General features: G+C 35.0%; 1 protein-coding gene across 1 annotated transcript; it reads right to left on the bottom strand.

Moving 5' to 3' along the window:
* Positions 1–10,084: 10,084 nt before the first annotated feature.
* Positions 10,085–10,685, bottom strand: LOC121779349 (E3 ubiquitin-protein ligase ATL23-like). The gene has a single exon (XM_042176678.1). It carries the CDS (start codon positions 10,569–10,571, stop codon positions 10,185–10,187), a length of 387 nt encoding a protein of 128 aa, XP_042032612.1. The 5' UTR covers positions 10,572–10,685; the 3' UTR covers positions 10,085–10,184.
* Positions 10,686–11,133: the final 448 nt, after the last annotated feature.

The following is an 11,133-nucleotide window of genomic DNA, read 5'->3' as shown; positions in this document are numbered from 1 at the left end:
GATAACATATAATCCCTCCGTGCCATAAAAATAAGGACACTTTCCATTTTCGTCCGTCCCATAAAATTATCTCATTTCCATTTATAGAAAGTTCTCTCATACTCATTACCTTTATACATCAATTTATTTATAACTTATATCACTAGGACCCACCATTAAACACTAATAATGTGAGTCTCACTATCCACTAACACTATTTTAACTACCATTCTCCTAATCTCTCTTACTCTACTAATTATGCATTAATTATCATGCCGTCCCAAATGTCCTTACTTTTTTTTTGGACAGATGTAGTATTTTAGATCATTTTTTATTTATATAACTTTAAGATACAAGAGTTATGTGCTCTACCAAACTGCACATTAACAGAAATTCCATAACATTGACCAAAATTTTTGCAATCACCTAATACATAAACACACCATAATAAAAAATTAAAAAGTCACACACATATACACAAGTTCTAGTTACAGAAGCTCCACCTATCTATCATCAAGATTGAGAGAGAGAAGGGGGAGAATTTACCCTTGTTCCAGTGGGGGAGAGTAAAAAGTCACGATCTTTGGAGGCCAAAAGAGAAAACAGTTTTGAAGAAGTCATTTCAGCAATATCCTTGTTCTTGCTCTTGCTCTTCTCTTCTCTAAACATATCTCTCTGCCTGATAGGTCCTTGACCTATCGAGCCTGAGCACCACGATTTGAATGAACAAATAGAGGAAAAGATAAACCCTAGTTGGGGTGCTAGAGGGCGATTTTCGCCAGAACCGGGAATAAAAACAAGTAATTAAGCGTACTATTCCTATTTATATGAATGCTAACTAGTGACTAAATAAATATAAAGATTACATAAAGATATGGAACTAAAATAAAAGATATGCAGCATCTTCATGATATCTATCTCCAAGGCTTGGGCTGTGACTTGTGATGAGCCGATTGCAGTCTAGACCGGATGAGAATGGGGCTTCGTTGGGCTTAAAGTCGAGGGCCCTATCAACTCCCCCACCCTCGAAAATCGCCATGTCCTCAAGGAGAATAGTAGGGAATTCGTTGGGTAGAGGCAGCGAAGGTGTTGCTGTGCGGGAGGCACATTCAATCGGAGTAGAGAGATGAGAAAAACATCGCGGATTCTACTCTCAAATCGTAGATGGAGCTGGTATGTCGCCTTTCCTATATGTTTGCTAATGAGAAATGGTCCATAAAATCTCTTGGAGAGTTTAGCAGACATGGGGCGACTGATTGAGTGCTGACAGTCAAACCAGAGCTTGAGCAACATCTCGTCGTGCTCTAAAATTGTTGCAAAAGACATAGCTCGGAGGTGAGTCCGAAAGGAATTTGCTGCATTAACATGATAAGCAAATTTTGGGGTGTATTTCTCACTATGACACCCTCATATTCTTCCCATCTAGGAGCCACTACAGTAACCTTATTCTTTAAACCAATTGAGACCGAATGCAACCGATACAAGGAAGACCGAACCTTAAGGACTCGACTCCCCATACCGATTGAAACATCACGATACCACTCCAATATCCCAACAAAGGAGTTTTGCATTAGACAATAAACTCTGAAAATTTGCTCTCGATGAGTGATTTTATAAACAAATTTGACGACCAAAGAACCTCCTGGATCGAAGTCATGATCCCACTGAACGTCATCAACCGATTCATGTAAACTTACTTGAAGGTGAACATGCATACATAAAGGTTCCAAAAACATTTAGTATCCATCCCTAAAAACTTTTCACCGATTGAAAATGATTGGCGAACAAGAGTGATGCCCGATTGAAGTGTTGCACATCTCCATTCAACATCTCCACGATATGTCACCTCCATTGCCTTGGAATTCATCAAATCCAAGAGGCAATTCTCCACCGCAAGATTGAATAGAAGCGAAGGCCCAATCGACGATTTCCCAATTCGCTCACTAAATTCCTCGATATCCAACATACCCTTCTCCGCTTCAAGCATAGTACTAGAGTCCAAAATGCAAGCACCTCCATATAATAGTGCAACAGAAACAACATTGGAGGAATTAGTAAGAGAAGATAACTTTGAATCCGCATGGGGCGTGCCCAAAGCATTGCTAACATCATCATCATCTCCCAAGGATATAGATGAACCTGAGTCGGCTATTCGGAAACCAGGCGGTGTCCAACTCGTGCTATAGCTTTCGTCCAAACGTGTCACCGCATTACGCGTAGGGATAGAACGGGCATCAGAAGCAAGTGTTTGTTCCTTCCTGAACACGTCTTGATTTCCAACACCAAGCAAAGTATTTGGCTCTAGGCAAGACTTCCTATCATCACTAAATAATGGTTTCGGACCTGCTGCATATTTTGGATCTTTAATACAATAAGCAGATTCAATGGAAAGAGAGGCATCATCACCATTTATTTCCTCCATAGCAACGTCCTCCTCTAGCTACCCAAAATTGAATGCGGCATTAAAAATAATATTCACAGCCTTCACAACCATGCTCCCAGAATCAAATACATTATCGGTAACAAAGTCTTCCACTTCACATGCGCCCATGCTATTTGGATCTAAAATTTGAACATAGATGATTGTGTGAGCACAACTCCCATTAGAAACAATGGTGTTGGTCGATTCCATGTTCTTGTTCATACTCCGATCGCAAAAAAATGTCTTGGAACCACTTCTCTTATCAAAATTTTGGCTAGAATTCGCATTCAAAGTTTGAGCAGCAAAATGAGTGACATCACTTACTTGTGTGACCTCCTCTTTATGCCGCGGTTGGTGATGATCGGGCTCCCGATTCGCGTCTGAGCACGCCGTTGTGCGTTTGGGCTTCGGCTGGTCACGGCCAGTCCATCTCGTCCCCATAAACTGCCTAGGTGAGGTGGTCGTCGCGTAGGGTTTGTAAAATTCGGGATCGAAGCGCTGCTCTACTGCCAACAAGAAATCATCCCAACTCTTACCTTCGTTAGAAACCTCCCAATATTCCCTCCAATCTGATGCTGGGTGATTGAATAAATATTGTGTAAGATAGAGACGATCATCTAGCAGCGTGTAGTGGTGGTTATAGTACTTTTGAATCTCACAGATCCAATCTCCGGCGTTCTCTCCATCGAAACGTGGCGGTTCGAGACGGATCCATGGTAGGGATTCAGACCTGACACCCAGGGGTGCTTTGTGACCGACGGCGGCAACGACCAACCTTGCGTAGGCGTCGCGACTGGGTCGGGTGACTCTTTCGCTCAGGCCCCAGTGACAGCTGCTATGAGCCTGGCGAGGCTTTCCTCAATTTTTTTGTGAACTGAATCTTGTTGTCGTGCGAAAGATTCGTGCTCGAATTTCGTCGCCATCGGACGTGTGGGTGATGAAGATTTGAGAGAAAGTGGCGTGAACCTTTGAGAGAATTTGACAGAACTTTGGAGGTGATGGTTTGTGGTGGGAGAAAAGTAAATGGAAGCACCAGTTGATAGGTCCATGGCCTATGGAGCCTGAGTACAATGATTTGAACGAACAAAAAGAGGAAAAGATAAACCAAAGATAAACCCTAGGTGCCGCTAAACCCTAGGTGCTAGGGGGCGATTTCCGCTAGAACCGAGAATGAGAACAAGTAATTAACTTTATTTCTCAATTGCATAATGACGTGAGTACTATTCCTATTTATATGAATGCTAACTAGTGACTAAATAAATATAAAGATTACATAAAGATATGGAACTAAAATAAAAGATAGGCAGCATCTTCATGATATCTATTTCTCCAAGGCTTGGGCTGTGACTTGTTATGAGCCGATTGCAGTCTAGACCGGATAAGAATGGGGCCTCTTTGGGCTTAAAGTGGAGGGCCCTATCACTGCCCCACCAAGACCAAAGTAGAGTGTTGGTTGTAATAAATGAAGTAACTACAAAAGAGTAGTCGTACTGTCAAGGATTTGCTGGTTCACTAGAGAAGCAACACGCGGCGTAAATGTGATGTGCGAAGTCATCAAAGCACCCCTGCTTTTAATATTAAAATCAATTTAGGAAGTGGGAATATACTATATAGTTTACCATCATATATTCAAACTATGCTCTTTATTTTTAAAATAATTATACTCTGTACAATTTATTTTATTTTTATACAGCTCGTTCGCTTATTATTATTCATTTATATCTCGCAACCTTCTATTACTCGTGTCTTAGTTCCTTCTGAAAACATTGATGCCAAGTAACATTACGTTACTGGGTGGAATGTTTCCTATAGCGTGAATCTACCTAAGTATGAGTCATTGTAAATATTAGTATCAATGTTAATAAAAGTAAATAAAATGGTTCGTGAATCGGAATTAGATTCGACTAATTTCTATCGGGCTGGTCTTAGTTCCAACTTTCTTTGAACGAGAGCCGATGGTTTCGGTTTCGGAACTGCGAACACCTCTACCCCACATGCACACACTTATATAATTCAATTTTTTAGATTCTCGGCTATAAAGATAAAATTTTATATAGCACCCCCTTCATTCCATAATAGACGTTACACTTTTTTTTTTTTCTTCCACAAAAGAAATCATGTTTCTTTTTATTTTAAAAGATTTTCTCTCACATTAATATAAATATATTAATTTTTTTTTCACTTAACCCACAAAACAATCTCTTCTTATTATAAGATCGAGAAAATACTACTCCTAATAAGGGATAATTAAAAGGTATGTTAATTCTTCAAACAACGCATGAAAGCGATAGAAGATGAATATATTGGGAACTTGCGAAGCGGCGAAGCACCACCCACGTACTTACCCTGAAGAGAACACAAATATAGAAAAAAAAAAGGCTGAAAACATGATTGTTCTGTTTTAATATTCACAAAAAACCAATGCACATCTGCCATCTTCTTTGATCCTCCTAATTAAATTACTATTTTTCCACATTTTCTCGGCAGGCTTGCAAACTAACTGGCTATTAATACTCCACTTTCTAAGGTAGTGACTCGAACTTCCTTCTTTTCAATCTACCGGTCTCAGTTGAGTTGTGTATATATTTAAGAAATATATAAAAAAAATTAATGTAAAAAATAATAAAACGTGGATCTCATTTTTATATATTCCCTATGTCTTATTAAAAATGAAACGTTTCATTTTTAGATTGTTCCATTAAAAATAAAACGTTTCTTAAAATGAAAATATCTCTATCTCTACTTTTTCATCTATCTTACTTTATTCTCTCTTCATTAACTCACAAAACAACACTACATAAAAACCCGTGCCGATTCCCAAATGTTGCTTATTTAATGGGACGGATGGAGTATTAATTTTAGAGCACTCATGGCAGTGTCGGCTATCACTCAACCCATCTTCGTTTTCCTCTTGCCACGTCAGTATTTTATCATCCAATCAATCTTCGTGCAATAGTTTGCCCCCCTATTCATTAGCACATCTCCGTTTCTTATACCACCATTATTTTGTTTATTTTTTATAATTTTTTGTTTATTGTTTTATAAAATAAAATAAATTGAAATATCCAAATATTATAATATGAAACTCTTCATTGTTTACAATATTGAAAAAAATTTACAACAAGAAACAAGCTTAAAAACATACAAATACGCATCAATGGTAACTTATTCAAATCTCTTCCATCATATTGCGTTGGAGTTATAGATGAGCTTCATGCGCGTGGTTACTGACTAATGCTTGAAAATTTTGAGTGTTGTCATGGTACACCTTAACGAAATTATTTTAGACAATTTTTTCTTTAATTTTATTTATAAATAGATTAAATAAATTTTACTAATTAAATGAATAACTTGATTTAATTTAATCAATTCAATCATTTAATTAATATTTGGAGAAATTTTTAATGGCTAACAAAGTCTTCACATTATAGATTTGATAAATGCTAGTATATAATTTGGGATATACATTTAAATGAACATTAATTTGGGATATTTTTCAATGGTGAACGATATTTGCTCTTGAAGATTCATATTGCTACTGTTATTTTACTTATTGCACGCTACTTGAACAAAATGAGTCAAAATTAGTTTGGTACACGATTGAATTAAGGAGATCAATTGCTAATATGGCATTATTTTACATGGATTTTAATTGGCTCAATATTTAGACAAGCATGTAAAGCAAATAATTTTGAAATTTGACACGGCTTTGATTAAAATATTTAGATTATAAGTGTTTTTTTTTGCAATTATTTAAGAAAGCAATAAAAAATACAACAACCTCGCTCCAAAAATGAAAGATTTCGAAATGAATTTGGGCGAAGTATATGCGGATAACTAAACAATGTAATAAGAGATGTCAATCCAACCTAAGAATCATGTATTGACTCGAATAGCTGGGAAATTAGAGGGTGAAGGTTGTAATTTTGTAACCTGAATATAAAACGGGTTAAACAGGTTAGCCCGTAAGGGTAGGTTGGGTTAAACGGGTTGGCCTGAACGGGTTGCAATTTTTAAATAAAAAATATTAAGTTTTACCGATATTTTGTATTTTTGAATTTCAAGTAGCAAATCATTAATCTTCTTCAATCTTCTTTCTACACTTTTCCACTCAATCTCTTACTATCAACTTTCAAATTCCACATCGACTCATTATTCCATTGTCCCTAGGGATGTCAATCGGGTCAGCCCAGCGGGTTTCGGGCCAACCTTATCAGGTTGCGGGTTAATCAGGTTGTGATTTTTTTTCAATTTATAAAAGTTTAACCCTGACCCAAAAGCTCGGATTTCGAGCTAGCCAGCGGGTTAATCGGTTGCCACCAATAAAATTAACATGCGATCAATTAAATAAATAGTGATGAAAATTAGTTATATTTATAAAATGTAAAACAGTTAATTATGATAAATTTGATAATTTGAGATATGTATGCTTAAAATCAAATATAAACATAAACATGGTCAAATATTAATGAGTAAAAGCCAATTTTGGTCCTAAACATATGACCAAAATACGAATTTGGTCCAAAACATTCACATTTTGAAAAATATGTCCATAATAAATGAAAATGTGGACGAAGTAGTTTTTTTTTACGGTTCCGTAAAAAAACTAACGGTCAACGCTAATTGCACATCGGCATGACCGTTAGTTTTTTTGATGTAACCGTAAAAAAAGGACCACTCCGACTAGGATTTCATTTGTTACGAACTTGTTTTTCAAAAAGTGAATGTTTTTGACCAAATTCATATTTTTGACCAAATTCATATTTTGGTCATATGTTTAGGACCAAAATTGACATTTACTCAATATTAATATTTGAGATTTGTGCAAGATAAAATATAAACATATTTCGAGAAAATATAAAGCATGTTTTAGAAATTTAAATATTTTTAGTGAATTTGAAGTTACTAATTTATTTGTCTATTATTATATTCATAAAAATTTAATATATAATTTATATATTTAATATAAAATTAAAAGTTATTTTTGTAGTTATCTATATTATAAAAATAATCAGTGAAGTGGCGAATTAGTAGTAGTCAAATAAATAGAACAATAGAAATTTTATCGAGTTTTCGGGTCTGGCCCTAGCGGGTTGCGGGTTATTCAGGTGCGGGCTAATCGGGTTGTAATTTTATTGGACTATAAATTTTCAACCCTAATCGTATAAATTTGGCGGGCAATTCGGGTCTGCCCACGGGTTGCGGGCTACACTGACATCCCTAATTGTCCCATCAACTCCTACTACTGATTTACCACCACCAAAGCCAATCAAGACAAAATTAGGAATTAACCCATCAAAATCTTAATATATTGATCACTTTAATGATGATTCCTGTAAGATATGATTTTTAATTTTCATAAAGAATTAATTATAAACAATATCAAAATAATGATACGAACACAAGTTTTAATTCAAATTGATTGATTTGTTTTTTATTTATCTTTGTTAATGTTATAGTTGATCGAGATGAAATTCTTTCTCCAACTATTATTGAGGATTCCTATGAAAAATTGAAGGTTTTATATGTACTATCTAAAACTAAGAAGAAAAAAAAAATCTAAAATTTAAAATCATTTTATAGACAAAAATTTTGATTACAAGAGATTATTTTTGAAAGTTTTTAGGCCTGAATAGCTTGATGGGTTAGCCCGAAACCCGGTGGTTAGGGTTAGTGCTGAAAATTTATGACCCAAAAAATTCATAACTCAAATAGCCCGATTCGAATTAGCTCGGCAACCCGAGTGGTTTGATCCGAATCCGAATGCGTTAGCCCGATTGACATTCTTAAGTGTAATGTTTTGATGCTACTAAAAAAAATAAAAAATTTCGTGTCTAAATTAGAGTTTAGGTAGAGGTTGTGATTTTATTGACATTAATTACCGATTTATTTAATTACGTGTATCGATTGCATTGTAAAGAGAAACATACATCATACATCACTGCACATAGTACATTATGGTGTATTATGGGTGCGCTAAGCAATGAATCCACGTAACATATTTCAAATAATTAGTTTTCATTATCATTTGCTTTAGCGAAAATTGCAATTTAGAGCCTAAACAATTGTTCATTTAACAAAAATACCTTAATTTAAAAAATCATGTGGCAAAAATATCTTAATTTAAAAAATCAACGTAATCATAAAAATCATAGTACTTCTTTATTGCTAACTATTTAGCGAATAGTAGTATTTGCAAAATTTTATGAATCGCGTTTTAGTGAACATAAAAAATGCTTATGCTCACTAATATAATACTCCCTCTGTCCCATAATAGATGTCACACTTTCCTTTTTAGTTTGTCGCACAAAAGATGTCCCATTTCTTTTTTTGGAAAAAGTTCCCTCTCACATTAATATAAATATACTATTTTCTCTCTACACTTAACACACAAAATAACTTTTCCTAAAATCTCGTGTCATTCCTTAAATGCGCCATCTAATATGTGACGGAGAGAGTACTAGAATAGTTTAGTGGGCAGATACTTGAACACCTTTGCCATGTGTTAATAGTTTCAATAAAATATTAAGAACTATTTGAACGAATAAAAGTATCTTAAATACTAATAATTACACTAAGGTATCTTTAAATTGTTTTAAGAGAAATACATTTTGAGATCATATTTTGCTGGAATAATATATATTGAGTAATTAATTGAAAATTATTAAGTTACGGAAATTAAATGAAATAAGTAGTGAATGCTTAGTTGTCAAGCATACGCTAAAATGTTGCTTGCTCATGTAATTTAGCATAACTTTTTTGTGCTAGTGAACTTTTATGTCGAGTATACGCTAAAAAATGATTTTCTACCTGTGAGTTAATAATTTCATTAAAATACAAGGACTATTTGAAAAAAATAAAAATACCTAAAAAGTATTTATGATTTATAACTACAATAATGTACTACACAACTATTTAAACTCTTCCAAAAATATTCCGTAGTTTGATTTTTAGGTGTTGTTTCATGACGCTAAAAACTCGACTTTATTAAATATTCCATGCCATATAATAATACTAGTACTAGTACTTAATTTTGACACTGGAGACCTGTGAAATACATCAGAAATTCACAGGCGGGAATCGAGCAACAAAGTAAATTTTTGTTAATTTTCGTAAGAAAGGTCAATTATATTGAAATTTCGACATTTAACAAGAACCGCCATTTATATATTAGTTCTATCTCTTAAACTGGTATGAATTGGGCATGACACGGTGCTTCATTATATACATAATTACACAAAGGGTGACAAATTGTGCAAGTTGAATCATTATTATCGGGTTAATCTAATAACGATCCAACCCAATAAGACATTACATGCACCTGCCACGAATTTGTTAATGACTCATTATAATATGGATCGACACGACGTGAGATTGACACAAATTTGATTTACATGATTTCGATATTAAACGATTAAAATATGATAATATTACACAACAAAATAGCAAACAAAGAGAATTGCAGCAATTGTTGCCATTTTAAGACGTAATAGTAGATCACATACAAGATTTCCCAAATAAAAATGTTGGTTAAATGCTCCGTCTCTAGAGGCTAATAATTAACGCACTACGTGTCAACCAAAATGCAATTTCTCACGCAACCCAAGTTGCCAGCTGCTTAACAATTCAATTCCACCTCTCTCATTTTTCATCAAAACACAACTAATTAATGAATGAAACTCGTAAACAAAATAACTTGTTAATAGCAATTCTATACACAATCTATTCTATTCCATTCAATCAAAAATCGGTACAAAATCGGAAAACGAATGAATTGATGGATTCAGCAGGGGCTGATTTGATCGGGATTGAACAGGTTAGCTCTGCAAACAGGGCAAATGGAGTTTTTAGTGAGCCACGCGTCGGCGCATTCTAGATGGAAGCCGTGGTTGCAACCGGGAACCATCCTGGCCGGTTGCTCGGCCTCGATTTCGTCTAAGCAGATGGCGCAGTCGGTGTCCATGACAAGATCTTTGCCGGTCACCTTGGGGAGCTTCTGGAGATCGGAGGCGGAGAGGCCTCTGTTTTGAGCGGGCTTTACCGGCGTGCGGAAATGGTCAGCCTCGTTGCTTCCGCGCGCAGAGTAGCAAAGCAAGCAGATGTATATGAGGAAAATGACGCTCATTCCGGCGCAGGGTAGAAACAGAGCAAGGAATATTGACAACAGCATTTCCGGAATTTTAGAATGGAAATGTGTTGTAGGCTAGGCAGGTTGGAGAGTAGTTATGTAGACCATGATTTTTAGGGTGGCAAGAAATGGAGTAGCAAAACACTGGGATTTATATAGGAGAGGTGAGGTGGACAAGGGTTTTAGGGGGCTATTTGGGTGCGGTTATATTCTCACTTTCAACTGTAAATGGGCCGCTCTATTTCTATATTATTACTCCATTTCTTAAGTAATTTATTCTGATTTTATAAATAATCAAAAACAATTCGCAATAAAAATATTTTATTATATTATATTCAATAATTTTATGTGTTTAATTGTGGTTTGTATTAAGAAAGAAATAGATGGAAAAGAGATTTAAGACGTCGAATTTTAAGAAAATGATATTTTTTTAGTTAAGTGTAGAGAATAAAGTAGGATAGGGATAAAGTAAAAGAAATAAACGGAAAGTAAAGTATGATAGAGAGTAAAGTAGGAGATTAGATCTTTTGCTTTTAGATAAGAACGAAAAATCTATCACTTGTAGTGGAACAAACAAAAAAGGGAGATTAATCACTTGTCGTTT

Source organism: Salvia splendens, chromosome 19, assembly GCF_004379255.2.
Source record: "Salvia splendens isolate huo1 chromosome 19, SspV2, whole genome shotgun sequence".
Lineage (NCBI taxonomy): Eukaryota > Viridiplantae > Streptophyta > Magnoliopsida > Lamiales > Lamiaceae > Salvia > Salvia splendens.
This window is presented reverse-complemented; position numbering and strand designations above follow the sequence as displayed.